Below are 24,970 nucleotides of genomic sequence, written 5' to 3'. Positions count from 1 at the left end.
CGACTTCATTGGCCAATAAATGCATACTATCCATAACATTTAACAAGGTTGAAGGGATCTCATTCATTTGGCTCAGTAGAGTACAACTTTGCCAAAAGCAAAGGTATGACAACTAGATTAGGGTCCCAAATGCCTCAAGGTTTTAGATTATTGTGAAAGATAAAGGTCAAAGGTTAAGGGGAAATATGCGGTCTCACGCATATTTTCTTTGCTTAAATCAATGAATTGCTTTATATGCATTAGTACCACTTGGAAAATGATACATTGAGATATCAACTTGCAACAAAGAGAAGAAATTCTATCAATATTAAAGAGGAGATTAGGCAATGCTATATTACTTCTTGTCTACTTCTCCATGCCCTTAGTACAAGCTTACTAACTTTTAGCAATGCCTTCCAAGGAGTGTCCCTCCTTACACTATTGTTCAAAAGTGTTGATTGAGTTGCTCACCGTCTTGATTCAACTTTTCATCCCCTTCTTTGCCACATCATCACTCTCTATTATTATCCAAGTAGTGTTCACAAGTACTTGCACCTCCTGGAAGGCATGGCAACAAAGTACAACTTAAGTTCCTCTAGATACCTCCACGCCATGGTATCCTTTGCAATATGATTCTCTCAACTTCTCTTTTCCTCTACTCTCACCGTCTTTAGACCATCATCACCTCTCTCTTTTCTTTTTTCCTTCCCCCCAATCAACACACCTAAAAACAAGCCACTTCCATCAAAACTAAGACTTTTCTTCTTTTTCTTTTAACTTATGACACTAATCATAATGGTGACTCTTCTCCCAAGCCTCTCCTTACTTGGGGTTGCTTAGTTGGGCCAAGCATTTATTACAACTTTAAGTCCACAAACAACCATCAATTGAGCAATATACTAACCCGAGACAGTGTTGATAAAACATATGTTCATAATCCAAAACATAAAAAGGACCACTACTCTTTTAAAGCATCTCTAGAAAGCATTATTTAAATCATGAATTAGAAGGTGACTACTATTCAAGGATAGTGCTCCTTATTTCTTCTTGAGCCCATGCTTTTACCGCAAAGTAAATGTTACAACCTTAAGCCCTTTGACCATTCCTAATTCATGTAGTCAATGCCACGTATACCTTGAATATGATTGCCCTACCACTCAAATCCCCCCCTAGGTGTTAAGCCAAGTTAAGCAAACAATTAGGTCAAGACATTCATGGCAATAATCTAGTATTTGATCAAACACTATGCTCCACTAGGGGTTAATTCATAATCAAAACTTGCACTAATTTGTTATTTTCCCAATATTGAGAGAGTGGTATAAATAGCAAGATGCCCATTAAAAGTTTGTATCCTCTCCCTTTATAATAATATTTTCCAAGCCAACATATTTCCCTATTCACCTCTCCTATTCCAACCCATTACTTAATTAGTTTTGGTGCATGGAGGCTTCATTAACCTACATTTCTCTAACTTAATTAATTTATCCTTTAATTAATCTATGTTTATCTAAGGCTGAATTTATTTAAGCATTAATTAACCTATGTTTCTCCATGGCCTAATTTGTTATTTTTTGCATATGGTGCCCAAGGGGGGCTAATTCCCCAATTGTTCATGAAAGGATTTGAACCCAAAACCTTGTTTTTTTCCATGCGTGAGCCCTACCACTAAGCTGTAAAGTAAATACTATATGCCCCTTTCCTTATTATAGCATTAAAAATCCTCCCTCCCCCTTCCCCTGTGGGATGCTTTTGAATGTAAAGCAAACCATATTCTGTAGAAGAGCTGTTGATTATTCAAAGGAAAAAGATGCAATAGCTGTAAGTTCATGATTCTGGCAAGAGTGAAGTGCCACACCTAATGTGAGCTCTCTTCCCTGTATCTAACTTGATATCGAACAAGAACATTCGCTAGCATGCACATTTGCATGAAGAGCAGCCAATATTCAAATGCAGGCTCCAAAGTGAAATCAAATCTAAAAAGTCTTGATTGTAAAAAAAAACACACAAATCACTTGAAATACCTGAAAAGCACATTCCTTGTTCAAAATATATACCTTTGTAAGACTAGAATATATCCAATCATACAAATTCAGATTTTCGTTGTTCTAAAGACCAAAAATTTTTAGCACATTCCTTGCTCAAAATATATACCCAACACTAATAAAGAGGAGAATATGCAAGAAACATTCCACAATGGTCTTTTAGCTTACAGTTTACTCAATTTTACAATAACATTCGTAACATTTGAGCTCCCATCAGATGGACCTATTTGGTTGCATCCTTCTATATGCACACGAACTGAAGCATGTACTGAAGTTAAATGTACCGAGTCTTCTATCTGAAGCAGTCACACGAATCCATTGGAAAAGAATGATCCATTACAACATTCTCCAAATTTCCTGAACACAAATTGCCTATACTTTTCCTTTTGATCTCAGCATAGCTCACATGACTTGCCCATTAACAAAAAACACAGTCCACATTCCCATAATAAGACATGCATCTGCTTTATCATGTGACAGCAGCATTTAGGATGATCAAGAAACCAGATAAATACTAATATACCTAGATGAATCCAGGGACATTCCCAAACTCATCCTCTAAAAACACAACATAGTGTAGTTTCAATCTCACGAGAGTCACTCATAAGATTGAAAACCATAAACTCCATCACGCATAGCAAGGACTAGCTACTATGACATCCCCACTGACGTCATCAGCGCCCAACAGTGGGTGCAGACCATAGTATAAAAGTATGCTCTCACACATACAAATCCACACACCCACACATACTTGAGCATCCATTTATACAAAGTCTTCGTACCGAGTTTCTTAGTATTTATCAAGAAACCAGATAAATACTAAGACAAAAATATTTAATAACAGGTGCAAACTTGCAGACTCCCCTAGTATTAATCTGCAACTATACACCAGCAAAGGCTAAAACATTAACCTAATAATGGAGGAATCTCTCACTGGACATGCGACAACAATCTCCATGCCTATATTAACTGTGGAATGAATTGGAGGAAGATTTTTTGTTATTGCCTACCACTTCCATTACCAAGCCCTGCCATAAACTAAACCTTAAATTTAGAGCTCACAGCCATCGCCTGTCAAACTTTCCACAAAAGTTGAGTTCCCGCTTAGTCCACAGGTTAGAAACATTTCAAATACATCTATTTTGTCAGCTTCTCTGCAAATGTCATTGCGGGTAAAGATCAGATTCTCTCTCAAAATAACATTCCAAACCTCCTGCAGGAGCTCAGGAAAACCAATGTCTTCTGATTGCAACGCGGGGCAACCATGTCTTGCTAGGAGAAATTTTGAAAAGCCAAGAGCCACAAACTAGCCTTTTATGAGGCCCAGCAAAGATGGCAAGCAAAGCATAGCTGCTAAAGAATTGAATGCCTCTATTAACATTATCTCTTATTGCGAGTATAAATAAATAGACCTGGTACTCACTGAAAAAACCCCTCTGGCCTCAATATAAAGTAGCAATTTCTCAAGGGCACACCCGCCACTAGTATGCCAAGAATTTAGTACAGAAGCCTTCAAGAAAACTAGCTGTGTTTTGACTTTTGCAGATTCTGGGTGTAATCTCATCAAACCTCGTCATCAAAACCTCCATTTTCTAGACTGCTAACCTGACCTTTCTGGGCTTTATCACTCACAGAAGGATAAACCCAACGCTCCTTCCCTCCAGGCTTTGAGGATGCATTTCCATACCAAACCATCCCTACTACAGCTAACAACATGCCTAGTACAACCTGCATATTCAGCCCCTCCCTCCCAAACAGGAAAAATCCTAAGGTTAAAACTAGAACAGTCTTCATGTGACCCAGCACCTGAAAGGAGACTGCTGTGAATCGCCCAATACAAATAAATTGGCTGAGATTGGTACCCACCGCAATAAGGCATGAAAGAACAATGAAAAACTGCATCCATACAAACAAAAAGCAAGTCTGGTTATCTTTTTCAAAGTTCTTTCCTTGCCGCTTTCTAAAAATTAAAACCTGTATGCAAAAACCTTACCACAGAAGGGACACTGTAGTCAAACTGGTTGACTCTCTTTTCTGTGAGCCAATAGTCAATGAGTGGACCAGCAACAAGAAGAGATCCTGCCTGTACCGGTGCTGTGTGACCAAGGAGATCAAATGAGCCTAGAGAATACTTCTTTTGAAGATTGTGTACGTACTGCACAAACATGAAGAATGCATGAGTTTCAGTCCTTACCTCCAATGATAGAAATTAAATGAATACATGCACAGGAAGAGACATGAAAGAAAACTGTTGGCATACAAAATCTGATGTGTGGAAAACACTGCAATACATGTCCTGAGCAAATAAGGCTCCTTAAGGGATGGATAATCAAGTCAAGTCTTCAAATTTCCAGTTAATTCAGATTCACTAATACATTGCATTTCTTTCAGATTCAGCTTTCACCGCTCCAAATCATTTCTGACCAGGACAAAGGCTCATCATCAGCCTTTGAATTGGAAGCACTGAAAGTAGAACAAGAGAGGCAATCATCACCCTAGGTTGGGTCAGCTGCTATTGCGAGTTTGTATGCTGGATGGAGATCAAGACTGCTGCATATGGAGAGGATTGGCACCAGACAAAGAGCTCCTGTGGAGCAAAGGGATCCATGCCCCCTTCAGACAAGGTGCATTACCTGCATGGTCACCCAGGCACATCTACTTGCCACCTGCAGACAATGCACATTATCTGCATCCTAGTCTGAATTATAGTATAGTCACCCCAACAGCATTTATTGCCATTCAATCCTAGCATCGAGGGGGTTATGTGCTAGTATGAACTACCCATGAAAGTCACGTAATGAGCTCACCTATTGATCTGTCAGTGCACAAAGCGGAGCTGGTGACTGATGTATACTCATATATGTCTAGAGAATGGTCTCTATAGGGTGACATCGTTCAATATTCAAGCAAACACATGCCAGCTTCTCCGAAGACTTCGAATACCTCAAACACATTCATCCACGAAGTTGCCATCTTGTCAACTCTGCAATATAAAAAGTGTCCTCCTCACAAATTAAGAACAGCCTAGATCTTGCCAAGCCTATGCAACCGGAGTCTGCTTCAACCTGACAAGAAACCAGCAGCATCCGAAACCTAGTCCACAAATCCTTGCACAGTGAGATCCCTAGGATGCTCCATATAGACCCCAGTGAGGGATTACTGCATCCACATCATCCCTACAAGCATGGAGAGTGCAATCAGATTCCACTCCCTCACCTTGTCTAGATCTACTTCCCTATGACATCAATGTGTCTCAGGTCCGTTCGTTTTGTCACCTCCCAAATCTCCATGGCCACCAGATGACTCCCAATCTTAACTTTCCAAATTAGATGGTTCCATCCAATCACCAAAATTTAGAATGGTTGAGTTGGACACTATGGCACGTGTATACGACTTCCTATTCACACTGCAAGCCTAACTTATCACACTTGAATGTGGAAGCTCCTTCCTTCTTGGCAAGGTCGCCACCCTTCAGTTTGGAGTAGATCGCGGACATACAGATTATGATACCATGACATATAAAAGAGAGCTTGCTGGCTACAGCTGGCTCCCCGCAGCAAGATCACACAGCTTTAAACTGAATTACACTCAATCTGAGTTAACATCGGTGACTGATACAGAATATTCAACAATGAATGCGGGCATACAGTACAGCCAAAAACATGTATAGAGTATGCTCAAAAAATATGACAAACCCTCCTACAAAATGACAACTCAGTTTACCACAATCAAGCAGCGGATTCTGCTATGATATGCTCTTAGTACCTCCTAGATGCCGTCCTTCACCTCCCCGGGCACTTCTTGTAGCCTAGCAGCCTCCATGTCTTCCTGTAGGCTTCAGTAAGCTGCACCTCCTTGCTACAAGGCCCCCTACATATCGGTGAGGACAAGTACCCCACCCTTCCAGAAATGGCCAACCAGGCCTGTAAAAAGTCCAAACAGCCAGTCTGCTGGCCAACTGTTGCACCTGGCCCCTAGTGGCCCCACCCGACTAGCCCATAAGGGCCGACCTACTTGGGCAGAAAACTGGCCGACCAGACCTGCTGGCTGACCTGGGCCTCTTTTTGCTGCGCCCTTTTGGAGGACTGTCCAGCCCTTTGGCTGGCCCAAGGCAGCCCATCTGACAACCCACATAATTACCTACAATGGCTCTCCTTTCTACCATATAAAGGCTTCCCTTCATAAGCATCCCCTTCTACTGTCATGTGCTGTCCATGTTGCCCACATGGCAGCCACACACTTGTCCATCTCTTTCTCCGATCTGCCCTTGTGGCAAGTTTCATCTCCTGCCCATGTGGCTTTCTCTCCTTCCTTTTCATGCTGCTGGTCATCCTCCCCCATGTCCTCCTCATATGATTCACAGGGAAGGAGGTGACCACTAGATCCAAAACACTTGACCCAAGATCCGTACCCTGCCACGCTTGCTATAGAAAAACATAGGAAACTAGTTAGCTATATGCCAATCCTTCACAAATTGCAACATTTTTGCTGCAATTGCAGAAAATCAGCAGTTGGTCGTACCTTTATGTTCTGCAAACCAATAGTCCAAGCTGAAAACCATCCATAAAAATAAATGTACTCGGCTTAGTGGCTGTAAGCTTTTGCAATCTTATAAGCGAACTCAACCATGGGAAGATACTCTTCCCAATCAGATTTCTTCCGAGAGACATATACCCAAAGCATATCCTCAAGAATCTGTTTTACGCTCCACAACCATCCATAGCCCATGGTTGGTTCATGGTAATCAAAATATCAAATCCATATCTGGGATTTCTGAAGGATGTAGCAAGCCACCTTGTCTCAGCCTTATTGACCTTGCAACGCCGACACTCTCGAACATAACATCCAACACTAGTTTGCATCCAGGCAAATAAAAATCATGCTTGACCCTTGGACATCTGGTATTTAGACTTTAATCATTCTGAAATTTTTGCTGCAATTGCAGAAAATCAGCAGTTGGTCGTACCTTTATGTTCTGCAAACCAATAGTCCAAGCTGAAAACCATCCATAAAAATAAATGTACTCAGCTTAGTGGCTGTAAGCTTTTGCAATCTTATAAGCGAACTCAACCATGGGAAGATACTCTTCCCAATCAGATTTCTTCCGAGAGACATATACCCAAAGCATATCCTCAAGAATCTGTTTTATGCTCCACAACCATCCATAGCCCATGGTTGGTTCATGGTAATCAAAATATCAAATCCATATCTGGGATTTCTGAAGGATGTAGCAAGCCACCTTGTCTCAGCCTTATTGACTTTGCAATGCCGACACTCTCGAACATAACATCCAACACTAGTTTGCATCCAGGCAAATAAAAATCATGCTTGACCAAAGATAATGTTTGTTGGGCACTAAGATGTCCAACACAAGGATGTCATGACACTCACAAACAACTTTTTGCCTCATGCCTTGGACATCTAGTATTTAGACTTTACCCATTCTGAATGGAATAATGACCTTGGACTTCTCTCTCGCTTAAACTTCAACTCCTCGTGTTCATATGGCGCATACCTCAACCTAGACCTGATGCCAAATATGGCTGAAATAATGATCGTGCTCAAAAAGGCCTCCAACCATTAGAATTGACTTCGGTCAAAGAATGGTGAAGTTGGTTAACCAGGAATAAGTTTTATTGTTTTTACTTTTGCCTTGCATCGGTAAAAAGAGAATTGTGGGGACACCCACAAGGGACTAGAAATAGTCCAAAACTAAGAATGCATGCGTTTCGCTAACCTCTAATGGGTTAGAGTGTTGGAATTTGTTTGTCCAATGTGTAGGACCCAAGAGGAGTGCAAAAAGGACCCACAAGGCTCTCAAGCAAGGACAAAGGGAGGGGGGGCCTCTTTAATAGAGGGCCCACAAGATTAAAAAGGCGTCCAAAAGCTCCAGAGCACCAGATTTAGAGGGAAAAATACTAAAAGCTTGGCTTTTGTAAAATTAGCTTTTAGAAAGCAGGCCCTAGCTTTTTCTAGGCCTAGTCTATAAGAGAAAGGCCTCTGGCCTCCCAGATTGATTCAAAATTTTACTCAATTCTATGCTCTTTCAAGAGCCAATTGTACAAAGATTATTCTATTGCAATAAAGACCTTCGCCGGGGTCCAGCCCTTATTTTTGGGCCCTGTGCTATGTTTTTCTCCTTACCCTTCCCTCCCAGCACTCTTATCTTATTCGCGATTCAATTTCCATAGCTCCAACACGTAGCTCGAGAAGTGTACGAAATTCCCAACGCCCGGTAACCTGTCTCAGGTACCGCGATTAGAGCAATACTAAAGTACTTCAGTGATGTGTTATCCAAATACGCTACAAACTTGGAGCCATATAAATGATGCCCCTACTGCCCTGCATCAATCCATTCCCACTCCCCGGAGTCCCACGACAAATACTTTATGGGGACCCCTCCATAAAGCCAAGGCCTCCATGAGCCTAAGAGAATGTGATTTGGGTTAGGGTCTAGATACCATCCTGACTCCAAAAAGCACTGTTCCACATGACCTAAAGCCTTGAGAGACTGAGATGCAATATGCATAAGTATATATCATCTGTAGATCTAGATAACCTGCCACCAAAATGAACATCAAAGACCAAGCATCCCCATCTGGTGTCCCACAACTGGAAATGCGATCCTTGGTCGCATAAAGGCTTCTAGCCAAGTGTCCCTAAAGTGAAACCTATCACCAGAAGGACCCAATCCAAGGATATGGCTGCATCAATTTGTTGGATTATCCTTGTGCTTGCTCTGAGGTGGCCTACTAACTGGAATCTGTGATCATCAAGAAGGCATTTAAAGATCCTCCAAGAACCCACAAAGGAAGCATGACCCCTCTCCCATGAAGACCACTGCATAGAAGAAGTACCGAGAGGTCTGTCATGCTCATCAAGTATATTGTCATTCCACGTGACTAGCTACTTGTCAATTTCTTACCGAAAGGTAGGATGAAATTGTTAGAGGTCAACATCTCCTAATGTCACCTAGAGAGAGAGGGCCTTGCTTGTGGGTGTGCTCGCCCAGTGAGTGAGGGTAGCGTAGAGAGAGAGGGCATGTGGTGTGGGTGTGCCCACCCCCGTGAGAGTAGGTTGGTGTTGTTTTCTAGTGCCTCTTGCGGGCCCATGCAGTGCCATGGTGGCCGTGGAGGTTCCCAAGAGGGGTGTGGAGGAGTGTGGCCAAATCTTCCCTAAGGGGCTGCCATGGATGTGCCCTCATAGGCACCCCAGGTGGGGGCTGGAGAGCATAGGGTGGGCCAACCTGCAGGTCGGCCACCTTGCAGATCATCTAATTTGGGCTTTTCAGATATATGTCCTATATTGCTCTGTGCTATCCTATCTATACCCAAATTGTAGCAACCATTGGCGATTGAGCTCCTAAAACTCAGAATTAGAGCAAACTACTGTGCTTTTGCCATGTCGCAGTGAACTTCTATGTTTTGAGCCAGAATTTCTCAGCAATTAGTGGCGTAGGCAGATTCCTAATTTTGAAGCGATTTGGAGATTGGCTGATCCAAATAAAAGTTTTTCCTGCATATATGGAGTCGCCCCAGCAGATTACACCCATGTACCAAGTTTGAGAATGATCAGAGTTCATTCACTCCTGAAATTGCCTCGAAATTTGTTCCAACAGGTACTATTCAGCGTTTTCTCAGCCTGCAGATCATCTAATTTGGGGCTTTTCAGATATATGTCGTATCTTGCTCTATGCTATCCTGTCTATACCCAAATTGTAGCAACCATTGGCAATTGAGCTCCCAATACTCAGAATTAGAGCAAACTACTGTGCTTTTGCCATGTGGCAGTGAACTTGCTTACCTTGATAGTGGCATATTCTGTCACAGTGTTTCTACAGACAGTGATTCAGCTAGAATCTTTAAAGTCCAAATAGTTCCTCTAAACAGTGGTAAATGCACTGCTCAAACAGTGTTCAATTTGCTTTTCAAACAATGTTTTCATGTCAGAGTTCATTTGGGATTATCAGGATGCCTCCAAAAAGGTCTGGAAATCGGTTTAAGATGCATCAGATAGGGAACCTTGATCCCATTCCAGAGGATGAAGCTATGATGGATTCTACCAGACTGAGCATTGGCTCCAGTGATGGAGTCCAGGACGATGGCACTGAAATTGTGGATGCCCATGGCAGCGGTAGACAAGAGCTCACTGATGACACTTCAATGTCCAAGCATTTCATGCGCTGGAGCAAAACACTAATGGATGTATGGATACTATACTACAGGCACTCACGGAGATGACCATGGCGATCAGGGCTAATGGTTTGAGAATGCATAACTCTTTTGCTACCACGAGCAGAAAATTAGATCAGCTCAGAAGAAGCCAGGTCCGCGAGGGGAAAAGGCCTATGGAGCAGTCCAGGGAAGATGACTCAGATTCTGATGATGGCACCATTAGTGCCTACTGCAGACCCTATTGGTTTCATTTCCTCAGCAAGGAAAGCCGACCATTCTAATAAGGGGACAACTCATAGGAGCAGGGAGCCACCAAGAAGTAATGTTCCCAAGGGTGCTAGCCCTGAGGTGGATGGTTTATGTCAGAGATTCAATTAGTATAAGGCCTTGCCAAGAGACCTCAGATTAGTCATGCCTTTCCATCAATATATCCAAATTATTAAATCTGTTGATCCCAAGGGACCCAATCATCAAGACAAGGATGCCAAAGACAAGTGTTTTGTCTAAGTTCAAGGGTGACACTAATGAGTTGGAGGAATGGTGGAGCAAAATGGAGGACTATTTTCTGTTGTATCCTAGGAGTGACCAAAGCAGGGTTAGATTTGTTGTAGGGCAGCCAGGTTGGGAAACTTAAAGCCCTACAAGGCTAAGAAAGCAAAGTCTTCAAACGGGCCCAACCCCAAGGAGGACCCAAAAAGAAAAATCTATGCTTTCTATGTGGGGAAAGATGGACACCAGAGCGTAGACGTGTGTGCAAGGCTAAGGGAGGAGCTAAACTGAGCATTGTTGGGATTGGCTATACTACGTCCTCATGGGGAGGCCTAAGGTTGGCGGTTCTGTGTTTGACAACGTGGAGGCTGTGTGTGATTGGGCCATGCAAATATGGCGACTCTTGATTGGTCATCCTATGCATGAAGGCGATGTACCACTTGGCGGTTCATGAAGGTGGCCTCTCATGACTTCTACAAGATGCTGGGAAGCATAGGAGGTCGCTCTCTTTGTCCAACCGACTTCATGAGAGTCGCCCATTAGCTGTAGTCGAGCAGCTGCTCTATAGGGTCGGTAGTGAGTCTTTTGTTTCACGGTTGTAAGCCAACAAACCACATACGGTGAGGCTATAGATCAATTACATCAGTGTCATTTTTCTAAGGCAATAGAAGAGGATTGGATCTGTTACTGTGTCACCATCCTGAATCTCTTCAATATTTTGTATGCTGCAGCATCTCGTGGTTATACAACACTTGCATGTAATAAAATTATCTACGACCATTATCTCTATAACCTAACAGTGGGATCAGAGCCAAAGGACCTGCTGTCAAGAAGAATTCGAGAGCGCTATGGATTCTATGAAGAAGGACAAGTCTTGAGCCACCATTATAAAATTCAATGGTCGGAATTTTTCAACCTGGCAGTTGCCTACCCCACTCTAGTTCATGCACAAGAATTTGTGGGGTATAGTGGCGGGCACTGAAAAGAAGCCCAAAAGTAGCGGAGCTGAAGCAGATAAGGTTCCTGCCTAGGAACAGAAGAATGAGAGAGCTCTTGGAATAATGGGTCGTGCTTTAGGAGCAGAGTACTTTCATCATATAGATGTCTCAAAGACCGCAGCAGAGAATAAGAAGACGCTAGAAACATTGTTCGGGGTCAGGGTGAGACACTCTAGTCTCTAAGGCATCGGAGCTGTACGACTTGCAAATGGGAGAAACTGAAGGACTTGGAGTCTTCCTTAATCATATGCAGGCTTTATTGACACAGCTTAATGATTTAGGCTCCAAGGTCAAAGATGATGATCATTATTAAAGAGTCTCCCTTCGAAGTATGTGGACACAGTTCCGATTCTAAGGCTTGATGATAATTCAGACCATCTCGATTGCGTGGCCATGCTGTTGAGTGAGGAGAAGCGTGAAGACTCGATTTTCTCACCTGGAGAACATGCCTATGCCATGAAAGACAACGGAAGGCTGTGGGAGATAAGACTTGCAATTACTGTGGTAAACTTAGACACTTTGAGCATCAATGCTACAAGAAACAAAAAGATGAAGAAGAGCGAAAGGCAAAAGAGAAAGCATGCGTTGCAAATGAGACTTCATTGACTCAGAGGTAGTAGACTTGTACTTGATGATACTGTTGAAGACAACTGGGCGTTCTAGCCCATTAGCTGTAGTCGAGCAGCTGCTCTATAGGGTCGGTAGTGAGTCTTTTGTTTCACGGTTGTAAGCCAACAAATCGCGTACGGATGAGGCTATAGGTCAATTACATCACTGTTATTTTTCTAAGGCAATACAAGAGGATTGGATCTGTTTACTGTGTCGCCATCGTGAATCTCTTCAATATTTTGTATGCTGCAGCATCTTGTGGTTATACAACACTTATTAACGACCATTATCTCTATAACCTTACAAGCATGATCTAGACATAGAGGAAGATCCTATTCCCGATGACCTTGCAACAACAGAGATTGAATTCCATGAGTGTGAGAGTGATAACCCGGGAGAGGTTGTGACTGCTAAGCATCTTAGGAGTTCCCAGCAATGGAGGATTGAGGTTATTGATGATTGCATGGATGTTGGCAGAGATTCAAATGGGAATTCTTGTGTTGATGACGATAACCTATATTGGGACACCCAATCTGATCTGTACAGCATCTCTTCTGAGGTCTTCATGGGAGCTCAAAGTGCCCAAACACTCACACTAAAAGGGGCAATCAATGGCAGACCTGTTCATATCTTGGTGGATAGTGGGAGCACCCAAAACTTCATAAATTCCAAGCCTGTCCAAGGAGTCAAGTTGCATCCTACATAGATTGATCATGGCCTGCACGTACAAGTGGCTAATGGGGAGCATATTATCAATAGGTACTGCTGTCAGGCCACCTAAATACAGCTGTCACCACATTACACCTTCCAAGGAGACTTATTTGTTTTAGATATGGGCCTATAGACATTATCCTAGGCTGTGAATGGCTGAGAGCACTTGGGGAGATTACCGTGGAGTTCAATCACATGTATATGAGATTTCCATAAAGGTAAAGAGATACTTTTGAAGGGCTATGAGGCACCTAAATTGGCTGTCAATTTCTTCCCAAAAGTTGGCAAGAGACCTCCATCTTTCCAAATCTGAGGACACAAAGGAATTCATGGTTGAGGGCCAAGAGATGGATGTGCTGCTACATCAATATATAGATGTGTTTGCTGATCTGCCCCATCATCTCCCACCTCAAAGAGACATTGACCACTCCATCACTCTTGAGCTTGCTTCCAAACCAATCAACAAAGCCCCCTATAGGTTGTCAAGAGTGGAGAGGGAGGAGGTGGCTAGGCAGGTGAAGAAGCTACTGGATAAATATTTTATTACTCGCAACCAGTCCCCCTTTGCCTCACCTGTCCTTTTGGAGAAAAAAAAAAGACATCAGCAGTGTACGGAATTGTACGGCGCTGGAGAAGAGCCTGGCAGAGGGCAGAACCAGCAGGACAAACAGGCGCTGACATGGCAGGTCAGGAGCGCAGGTGTACAGGGCTGCATGGGGCCTGGTAGAGCAGCAAATGGGGCTGCCAGTGGGCAGTGGCATGCCTTATATAGGCTGGGCCCCAGCCTTGATTGGAGGGCCAAAAGCCCTAGAAGTGTGGGCCAAAGGGCCCTAGTTTTGTGAGCCCTTAAAGGGCTGTTTTGGGGCAGACTGGTCGGCCCAAACAGACCAGCCAGTAGGCCCATTTAGGGCTGGCTGGTCGGTTAGTTCAAGGGGCCCTTGGGGCCTATAAAAGGAGAGGCTTGTGGCCTCATTTCTCATCCAGCAAGTCAGCAAACAGAGGAGCAGCAGGAGCAGCAGAAGCTTGATCTTTGGGCCTACATCCAGAGGCAAAGCAGGGCCAGAGTTGCTGCAGACTGAGCTCACTTGGGGCTGAGCCTAGGCTGTCTACTAGGGCAGCAAGGTGCTGAGATCTTTGGACGGAAAGTCTACTTACACTCAGGTGGAGCACGCGGGCTCAAGTCTAGAGATAGCCGGCAGATAGGAGAAGGACCTTGTGGTTAGATCAGAGGACCACACCATTGGTGGGACTCTGGATCTCTCTCTTTTGTATTGTGTCCATAGTTTTGGACGGAAATATATAAGTTTTGGTGTCTTCTATATCTGGCTGGTTCATTGTCTATTGATGAGTCTACACACCTATTTTATGCACATAAGTAAAGAAGTTTGTGATTCCACACCCACACCGCACATTGTGTGAGCTCCTGGGCATTACTATAAGTCTTCCGCTGTGTGTACCCTCTGTTGGGTATTTTCTGACAGACTAAGGAGGACCATCTCTCCCATGTGAAGCAGATTTTGGAGGTTCTAAGATCCCACCAGCCCTATGCCAAGCCAAGTAAATGTACCTTCATGGCAAATGAGGTGGAGTATTTGGGACACATTGTCGACAACAATGGAATCAGGGTTGATCCCAACATGGTGAAATGCATTATGGAATGGCCACAACCAACACATTATGGGAGATTCACTATCTAGGATGTGGGCATGTACCCTAAGCTCTATCACTGAGATATATAATGAGTGGATTCATGGAATCCAAGAAGAATACCTTTCAGACCCTAAGGCTGCTGCCATCTTCCAAGAACTCCAAAACCCCTCTTGTGAAGACCATCCCAATTACAAACTGTACAATGGCCTATTATGGTACAAAGGGAGGATCTTCCTTGAGGAAAACTCCACCTACAGGCTGCTGGTACTGCAGGAGATGCACTCCTCTGCTATGGCTGGTCATATAGGACTGTTAAGACGTACGAAAGGGTGAGGCAGAGCTTTATATGGAATGGGAAAGATGTATACAAGTATGTTCAAAGCTGTAGGCTCTGCCAACAGAGAATTCAGCCTCAGGCCAGCAGGATTGCTTCAGCCTCTTCCCATTCCAGAGGGTACCCACACCTCAACGAACTTTGTAACTGGCCTACTTGTGACTGTTGGAATGGTCACCTCCCCATCTGTAAGCCCCCAAATGAGGAGAGCGTGGGGGAGGGAGGCCTAGGGCAGGATGTGCCCAAGAGAGAAGAAAGAGAGGGGGCTGCCACATGGGCAGCACCTCACAGCCAAGAGTGAAGAGATGGCTGCCACATGGACAGCAGCAAGGCTGTCATGTGGGCAGCACTGCTCAAGAGCATCCTGGAGAGCCTGGAGCAAAGGCGCGGTACAAGCGGGTCAGGAGCGCAAGTGTACGGAGCAGGGTACAAGGCTGTGCAGATCTAGGACAGGTGGCGCTGACGTCAGCATGTGTATGGAGCAGGGTACAAAGCTGTACGGGCTGAATGAGGCCTGGTGGAGCAGCAAATGGGGCTGCCAGTGGGCAGTGGCATGCCTTATATAGGGCTGCGCCCTTGCCTAGATTGGAGGGCCAAAGGCCCTAGAAGTGTGGGCCAAAGGGCCCCGGTTTTAGAGCCCTTAAAGGGCTGGACCAGCCACAGTCTGGTCGGCCAGATTAGGGCAGGCTGGTCGGTTTTTTACAGCAGGCCTTGGGGCCTATAAAAGCAGAGGCCTCAGGCCTCATTTCACATCCAGCAGCCAGCACTTCCAGGGCAGAAAGGAGCAACAACAAGCCTACTCTCTGGATCTATCTACAGGAGGTGAGAGAGTGCAACAAGGGCTGCAGACTTATAAAGGAAGGGCTGGACCTTGGCTGTCTTCTAGGGCAGCAAGGTGCTGAGATCATCACACCTTCTGGAGCAGCCATTCACAAGCAGGTTGGAGCAGTGGAACAGCTACCTTGGGGCCTACATTCAAGAGGACCAGGGGGAGCTGTGTGCTGCAGACAAAGCTTGGCAGGGGCTGCCCACCTAGGCTGATTCACAGGCAGTAAGGTGGAGAAGAACACACTGGACGGAAAGTCTACAGATGCTCGACAAGGAGCACGCAGACTCAAGTCCAAAGATAACTGGCTGATAGGAGAAGGACCTTGTGGTAAGATCAGAGGACCACACCATTGGTGGGACTCTGGATCTATATCTTTTGTATTGTGTCCATAGTTTTGGATGGAAATATATTTTGGTGGTTTCTCTATCTGGCTGGTTCATTGTCTATTGATGAGTCTGCACATCTAATCTATGTGACGCACATTAAGTAAAAAAGTTTGTGATTCCACATGTGAAGATCCACACTTTTCGAAAATGCAAATGTGTGCAATGCATGCAGAATTTGAATGCCGATTGGCCCTCCAATTGGGGAAGAGCGCCCTCGTGAGAGTACTTGTTTCTTTTTCGACCTACATGCAAGGTGGGAGAGAGACGACGGATGAATGCAATGTGGTAGAGAGAATGCAACGTGAGATTCACAATGAAAGGGTGATACCCTTTCATTAATGTCCCTTGAGATCACTCAAGTTCCATCTTCCCATTTACACCTACCCTTAGCCTATGACCCATGCACCTACCATTCAATGCACTCTAATGCACCCTTTCCCTTTCCTATTGCCCCTAGGACCTAGACACGTGTGTGCACATCTTTATTACTAATCATATAAATATCAACGAAGTCCTCATCTAAAGGATAAGCTTCAACCATTGCTCCTAATGATTTCTCCTTAATCACAGAAACGTGATTAACTTGGGGCCGTCTACTCAAAGCATCAGCTACTAAATTCTCCTTTCCTGGCTGATATTCGATATTTAGTTGCCCAAAGGATTGAATATATTCAGCCCATTTGATTTGCCTTGAAGAGACAATGGGTTGAGAGAACGAGTGCTTGATACTTTGATGGTCAGTCTTAATCTTGAAAGAGAACCATATAAATAATGCTTCCATCACTTTAGAGCATGAATGACTGCCAATAACTCCTTCTCATACGTGATATATTTCAATTCAGCCCCTTGAAGTTTTCTACTCTCATAAGCAATGGGATGCCCTCCTTGCATCAACACTGCCCCAATCAAGGTACCACTTGCATCCGTACATACAACAAAGAACTCTTTGTCCATGTCCGAAAGTGTTAACACTGGTGCAGTCACCAATGTTCTCTTAAGCTCCTCAAAAGCTACTTGGTGAACCTCTCCCCACTCATACAAGGAATGCTTCTTCAACAAATCTGTTAGTGGGGAAGCAAGACGTGCAAAATTCTTAATGAATCTGCGATAATAACTACACATCCCTAGGAAGGATCTCAGCTCATGTATGTTTTTGGGTATTGGCCATTCAATTATGGCCTTGACCTTTTTAGGGTCAACCCGAATTCCCTCGGCAGACACAATGTGTCCCAAATACTCTATTTCTGTCTTGAAGAACTCACTCTTCTTGGTATTTAGGAACAATCGATCCTTCCTTAGGAGCTCCATCACCTTGGCAAGGTGATCCTTATGCTCTTCCTCATTCTGGCTGTACACTAAAATGTCATCAAAAAAGACTATGACAAATTTTCCCAAGTAGGGTCGCAAAACCCTTCTCATCAGCCTACTAAAAGTGGCTGGAGCATTAGTTAGGCCAAAAGGCATGACCAAAAACTCATAATGTCCAGTGAGAGTGCGAAAAGCAGTCTTATGTTCATCCCCAGCTTTCATACGAAGTTGATGATAACCAGATTTCAAATCCAATTTGCTAAAAACTTTAGCACCTTTAAGCATATCCAATAAATCATCCACCCTTGGAATCGGATACTGGTTCTTAATCGTAAGTTTATTCAAAGCACGGTAATCTATACACATACGATATGATTCATCCTTCTTCTTAACCAATAATACAGGTGCTCCAAATGGAGAACTGCTTGGTCGAATCAGGCCTTTTTGCAACATATCTTCAATTTGTTTTTCTACCTCCTCCATTTCTATCCTGTTCATCCTATATGGGGCTCTACATGGAGGAGAAGCTCCTGGCTCTAAGTCTATGGCATGATCATCTTCTCTCTCCATAGGCAATTCGAATGAGTCATCTCTTGAAAATCGATCCTCATAAGCTCTAAGAAACTCATTTCTCTTCCGATCTTCTTTTGAGATATGAAGATCTTGTGAATCCCGTATATACACAAGATTACAATCTACCCCTCTTTTTACCAATCTTTTCGCTTGGGTAGGAGTAATCAATGAAATTGTATACACGTCCCGATCCCCTACGATCCTTATGTTTTCATCCTTATGTACAAAGCAACAATGATGAGGTAAGTAGGAGTAGAATACAAAGATAACTGGCCATTTACACCTACCCTTAGCCTATGACCCATGCACCTACCATTCAATGCACTCTAATGCACCCTTTCCCTTTCCTATTGCCCCTAGGACCTAGACACGTGTGTGCACATCTTTATTACTAATCATTGGCCAATGTTACATAGTTTTGGCGGTACTATTTACAGCTTGATCGATCATAAATACAAACATATAACTGCACCATCAAATTGGCGCCTAACAATAATGAAGTTCTAATGACTATTAATTAACTGAATAATCATTTCTCTTGTCATGACACCACACCCCACACCACACTGTGTGAGCTCTTGGGCATTACTATAAGTCTTCCGCTGTGTGTACCTCTGTTGGGTCTTTTCTAACAGTGACAGCTACGGGATAGAACAGCATTTTTGTGGTGGACAGGCTTACAAAGGCAGCACACTTTATACCCACAAAGACACAATATTCAGCCTCTATGGTGGCGGCTCAGTTCATGGAAAATGTTTTCAAATTACATGGTTTGCCACAGGAGATAGTGAGTGACAGAGACACCAAATTCATGGGCTAGTTTTGGCAAGTAGTGTTCAAGGCAATGGGGACACTCCTCACTCCAGTCAGAAAGGGTTAACAAGTGGCTGGAGGAGTAAACTCAGGGCATTTCTGTTCTGACATCCAGACACATGGACACTTGGCTGAGTTTTGTTACAACAGTACTAAGCATATTCATGAGCCCATTTGAGGCCATGTCTGGGTATAAAGTACATGTTCCCTCTACTGTTTTGGATGGAACTATCTACCTAGCTGAATCCAGGAACACTCCCAAACTCATCCTCTAAAAACACAACATAGTGCAGTTTCAATCTCACCTTAGTCACTCATAAGATTGAAAACCATAAACTCCATCACGCATAGCAGGGACTAGCTACTATGAGATCCCCCCTGACGTCATCAGCGCCAAACAGTGGGTGTAGACCATAGTATAAAAATATGCTCTCACACATACAAATCCACACGCCCACACATACTTGAGCATCCATTTATACAAAGTCTTCTTACTGAGTTTTTGTCGGCACTCCAAGGAGATTATGTCTTCCTCAGGCTCCATAAGTCCAAATATGCTTCATTAAAGGGGTACACAAACACAAAGCTGGCCCACAGATACTATGGACCTTACAAGGTGTTGCAGACAATTGGTGAGGTGGCATATAGGCTAGCGCTGCCCTCTTCTTCTAGGATTCATAATGTGTTCCATGTATCCCTTTTGAAGAAATACTTAAGCCCCACAGATCAGGTTGTGGAGGAGCTGCCTCCCATGGATGAGGAAGGCCATATTCAGTAATTCCTGAGAGGACCATTGGATTCAGAGACCACATCCTCAGAAACAAATCCTACATGGAGTACTACATCAAATGCAGAGGATTACCACATGATGAGTCCTCATGGCAGGCCTCTTCCATAGGGAAAAATACCCCTACTTGCTAAGCTGATGTTGGGACCTATTATAATCATTTAAAGCTATGTGGAACTGTTGAGACTTGGCCTACTCTGCGTACTGTTCCTCCACCAAACTTTGCTGCAGTTCAGCATGCACCAATGGAGGACTTTAGACATTGATTACTCACTGTTACACATCTGCTCTGACCAGAAATAAGTTCTCTTCATACTATGGTTGTATTCCCTTGTTACACCTCCCTTGCAAAGTTGAGAACAAATTTTCTTTTGGGCAGGGAGGACTGTAACAAAGTTGAAATCTACTTAGTAATTTTTAGCTTAGATAGCCTTTACTCCCCAAGAAGCTTTTACTCCCCAAGAAGAGCAAGCATCTCAAAATTCTTCTGCCTCCGCTCTTCCTTCAAGTTATACATAGGAGCTATCATCGCACAACAGAACCATTTATGGAGGCCTTCAGGGATTCTCAGGGTACAATCATGCAAATACGTGTATAGGCAGAACAACTTCGGCATTGCATAGCACACATTTATAAATCTTAATCTTAACTTTTTCCCTGATCTAAAATAGATATAGCCTGGTTGATCCCTCACGATTTGACAGACATTGATTATAATGAATCTATATTGCTATATATTTGACATGAGCCAAAAATTGCATGGTGACAGGCTACTTTGGAGTTTCATGAAGGCAATCAGTATCAAAGCGCACCATTGGACTAAATAGAATCACAATGCCTGTGTGAGAGTACGTCCACTCATAAGAAGATCACAACTGTCCACATCAAAGTCCAATTCCATTACAATATATAGGATGAAATACGAATGCAGGAAGAAAACAGACAGCAACCACTACCAAAAGCAAATAACTAAAAAGAAATTAATTAGCCCCATAAGATGAGCAAAAAACACATAACCCTCTCACAAAATGAAATTAATGCTCCTCAAACACCATAGGAGAGCGTAGTCACATGTGTTATCCTGCAGTCCAAACAAATCATTCACACCAGTCCCTCTAATACTTAAAACCCTCTCAATATGAAGACACTGGTGGCTATAATGGGCTATGTATAACCTACGTTAAACATCGCTACTTTGGAAATTCATTAAGGCAATCACTATCAAAGCGTGCCATAGGACAAAATAGAATCGACAGGGACATGCAATGCCTGTGTGAGAGTACGTCCGTTCATGTAACAAGATTGCCACCATCCACGTCAAAGTCTCAAATCCATAGGATGTATTAGAAAATAGACAGAAACAGTCCTTGCTGTTGCTTACTTTGTACGACTCACCAATCAAGACCCTTGCGAGGTAACTCGCCATACTAAGACTGATACTAATACAGAATGTGGTACCTCTCTGTAATGAAGCGAACCTATCTGTGGCAAGCTCAGTATTTGTTACCTATCAGAGCCCAAAACTGTGAACGAGGGAGGTTCTTTTATAACCCTAGAACAGGGCACGACAATCCAACGCTTAAATGATACCAGTGGCACATTAATACTGGAGTTTTGAGAAGAGAGAAGTAAAAGATCACGACATACAAAGCCTTGCCAATAAGCTGAACAAAAGTGTGAATTTACGCCTAAAATGCACAAGAGCCCATTGTTTACGGGAGGATGTGCATTATGATCCAGAACAACCCTTTACAAATACGCTCATTATGGATCCAATGCCACAAAAGTTATCAGACATCGATACTTGTTCTGAGAGGTGTATCAAAGGATGCGGTGCCCAATAGCGAGTAAGCTGAAGCATATGTTTCATTGTGAACTTACGTATTGTTGCAGCGCAGTGCTCCAAACAGCAATGGCAGCTGCAATAAAGCCTTTCGCATTCACGCTCACATCGGTCACCGTGCAGACGGCTACACCCGTTAGCACCACAACAATACTCAGCTTCGTGTCCTTCGAATATCGAATCTTGTCGAAAAGCACTTCCAACAGGCAGGAGACTGGGATCATGCTGAGCTTCGCTATCTGCGAAACCCAAGAAGCCAAAGGGACTTTATTTCGAAAATGCGCTGAGAGGACTCAAGGTCGGCATAATTCCGTTATCATAAAATTTGGAGGAAGGATTTGCAGATCCAATCAAAAATACCTGATAAAAACCCACAGAATTCCACATTAAACTGACATTCATGCCCACGATAGAGAAGTTGGCACACAGAGCAAACTTCGCTAGCTCGAAAGCGGGCAAGTGGGTGTGCTGTATGTAGCCCAGCCAACGCAGAACGAAAGTCATGAGTGTAGTCATCCCAAAATGGAGGCCGGTCAACGTGGTTGCTGCAACACAGTCCAGACGACATGCGTGTTTTCAGGGAGAAAGACACCATAAGCATTCAGACAAGCCACACGGAGCAATGTTACCGAAGAATAGAACTGGATCCAGTCGAACACGGACAAGCTAGCGTGCAAGGATAATCTCAAATTGTGGTGTGCATCTAAGACCGCAAGTGAGGAGCGGAGTCCCGATCCTGTGGTTGAAGGAGCTGATGCTCACCGAAACTGAAGCCATGCACAGCCATTAGCTGCTTATTCACCATGATAATTCCAACGGAGGTACTGACATTGAACATCCATGCTGCAACATCAAGTGCGGCTTTCCGATCGGCCTTGCTATTTCCCGCGGCCATCTTCTCCGCCTGCAATTGATCCGTGAACCTCAGATGATGCACCCCATCCCGTCGAATGTGCACCCCGGATCCAGCCTTAGATCAGAGAAGTCGTATTTGGCCAGGGAGTCGATCGTTCGTGGATGAACCACCCGTTGATAATGTAAAGCAGGGTGCGATAAAAATGTGGTTTTGGAGTGGGTTAGGCGTGGGGGCACATGGAAGCGGAGACTTTAAGGACGGAAAGGAAAACCCAGAAAGGATTTGTGGAGGAGGCCCTGGAGGAGCGGGGCAGCACTAAGGGAGGAAAAGATTGTTACTGTTCTTGGCTCCGGTACAAGAGAGTCGTCGAACCCACGTGAGACAATGAAGCGCTACAACTCTTGTGTGCGTATGTGTGTGTGTGTGCCTTAGAGAAGGCAGTGGAAGACGGCTCAAAAGCAGGCACGCAAAAGGCGCTGGAGCAAGGAGGCTGAATATTCTGGGTTGGGGTAGGGGGATGCCTGAAGCCCACTGCTGATGGTTATTCTAACTGATTCACGATGCTGCTGCAATTTCAGCAGGGCGCCTGGGATGGATGGATATTATGTAGCCCTCTCTCTTTATCTGTCTCTGTGTCTCGTTTCACAGATTAAATGTTCATCTGTTTACCCTCCTCCGCTCCAAGCTCTCGTGTCTCTGTGTCTGCCTTACAGCTCTCTCTCCTTCCTTGTCTTGGAAATTCATCCCTTCCCCCTCCTGTGTTACTGTGTTACGGTCGGTTTGTTTCCCTCCCGAGTGCTCTCTGCGTGTGTTGGCGCCCCCCACGTGACCGCCCCCCTCTGGTTGTTTCCCCACCCCACATCCGTGCAATTTTGGATGAATGCAAAATAGGGTTTATAGAATTGTGCCATTGAGGAGCTTCTAACTTTGTCACATGTTAATGTCCTTTTTTATTTTGAATATTTTTTTTCCCTTTAAAAAACCTCTATGTTTGTAAAATTCTTTTGAATTAATACAAGTGGGCATTTTCTTTTTCTTTTTTTGGGTAACTGCTATTTGTACTCTTGGATTAAACATGCCGAATCTAAGAGGCAACACAAGGAGTAGAGCATTTAGGAGGGATGGTCAACCCTTTGCCCTCCATGATATCATCCAGGCTAGGAGTCTGTTTAAGATAGTGATCAGAATGTGGATCAAACATTATTCATTACCCTTTTTACCCTTCTAAGAGAACCTCCCTCCAATGCTAGCAAAAAAGCAAGGGAGGCATCAATTCAAAGGGAAATGGAGCATCCCCACAAGCTGGAGCTTGGGAAATGGAACATGTCACCTGTTGATCGTTGGAACTACAACTACTAATTAAAAACTCAAACATAAGGGTTCATTCAAAAGATATAAGCACATTAATCTCATCATGTAAAGCATGAATATACCTTAATGTTTATCAATTCACAATAGCATTCCTAAGCAAGCTATCATTTTTTATCCAATTTACATTTGAAAAAAGTCACTAAGAAACATTGTAAAAGCACACACTCTTATAAGAAGAGAAGGGATGAATTTTGCAATCAAGTTCAAATAGTGATCTCATAATACAAGATAATGTTCCAATAGTAGTCTCGTGTTCCAATAGTCTCATAATACAAGACAATGCACAAACATGGACATGTTCATAGTTAAGGCATGGAGGAGTTTCATATATAGCAAAGGAATAAATAAATGCTTCATTGTAGGACGTCCCCACATACACTTACATAAGTGACTCCTCTCCATTCATACTCTCAAAAGGAAATATGGCAAATTTCCACTTGCACTTGCTTTTATGGTTAAGAGGATTAGAACTATCTCCATTGTTGTGGCTTATATGTAGCTAAGTTCCTTTCAACCTTGAGAATATGGCATGGTGGCCCACGTGAGAACTTCTAATTGCTTCTTTATTTATCAAGTTGTGGTACTAGCTAGCCACAATTTTTATATGATAATTTACATTCACATGTATCGGGTTAAATGTAGCCATTGTCTACAATGGTTAAGGCAACCACATATACTTGCTAAATGATATCACATTTATAGGTATTGATATTTTCCATCTTGGAGAAGAAAGTGGTAGTGGTGTACATCCCTCGCAAGAGAGAGAGAGAGAGAGAGAGAGAGAGAGAGAGAGAGAGAGAGATGTGCAATCGTTGCTCAATTGCGGCCTCCAAATTGAAAACAAATTTACTAGTCAATGCATTATGAAGTTGGACCTCATTTCTAGTTGTTTGTAAGGAGCAATTTACAATTGTCACACTTTAATCTTGGGCATCTAGTCTATAAGGGAGAATATTCTACATGTTTATGCTAAGTAACAATGAAATGAATTGTCTTCGCTACATGTCATGCAAAGTTCTCCAAAGATTTTAAATCTTTTGTCCTCATTGTCAATCTCTTCAACCATCTACAATGATAGATCCATTAAAGAGAGTAACTATGAAGTAAATTGTACAAGGATAGATTCATTAAGATTCTCCTTATTCATGATTTCATAATGTATGGCAAGAAGGAACACATTTCTAGGTCAATACTTGTGTGGTAAGAGATTTGTCTAAC

General features: G+C 43.4%; 1 protein-coding gene across 1 annotated transcript; it reads right to left on the bottom strand.

Moving 5' to 3' along the window:
• Nucleotides 1–3,375: 3,375 nt before the first annotated feature.
• LOC147900662 (UDP-rhamnose/UDP-galactose transporter 6-like) lies at nt 3,376–23,116 on the bottom strand. Its single transcript, XM_087375578.1, has 5 exons — nt 22,288–23,116; nt 21,886–22,070; nt 21,564–21,764; nt 4,015–4,176; nt 3,376–3,917 (listed from the first exon to the last, which is right to left on the bottom strand). Exons 1-5 carry the CDS (start codon nt 22,418–22,420, stop codon nt 3,585–3,587), a joined length of 1,014 nt encoding a protein of 337 aa, XP_087231704.1. The 5' UTR covers nt 22,421–23,116; the 3' UTR covers nt 3,376–3,584.
• Nucleotides 23,117–24,970: the final 1,854 nt, after the last annotated feature.

The sequence above is a fragment of the Dipteris shenzhenensis genome, chromosome 6, assembly GCF_047967505.1.
Source record: "Dipteris shenzhenensis isolate YYH24624 ecotype China chromosome 6, Dip_SZ_1.0, whole genome shotgun sequence".
Lineage (NCBI taxonomy): Eukaryota > Viridiplantae > Streptophyta > Polypodiopsida > Gleicheniales > Dipteridaceae > Dipteris > Dipteris shenzhenensis.
The sequence above is the reverse complement of the archived record's forward strand: the minus strand, read 5'-3'. Positions and strand labels throughout refer to the sequence as shown.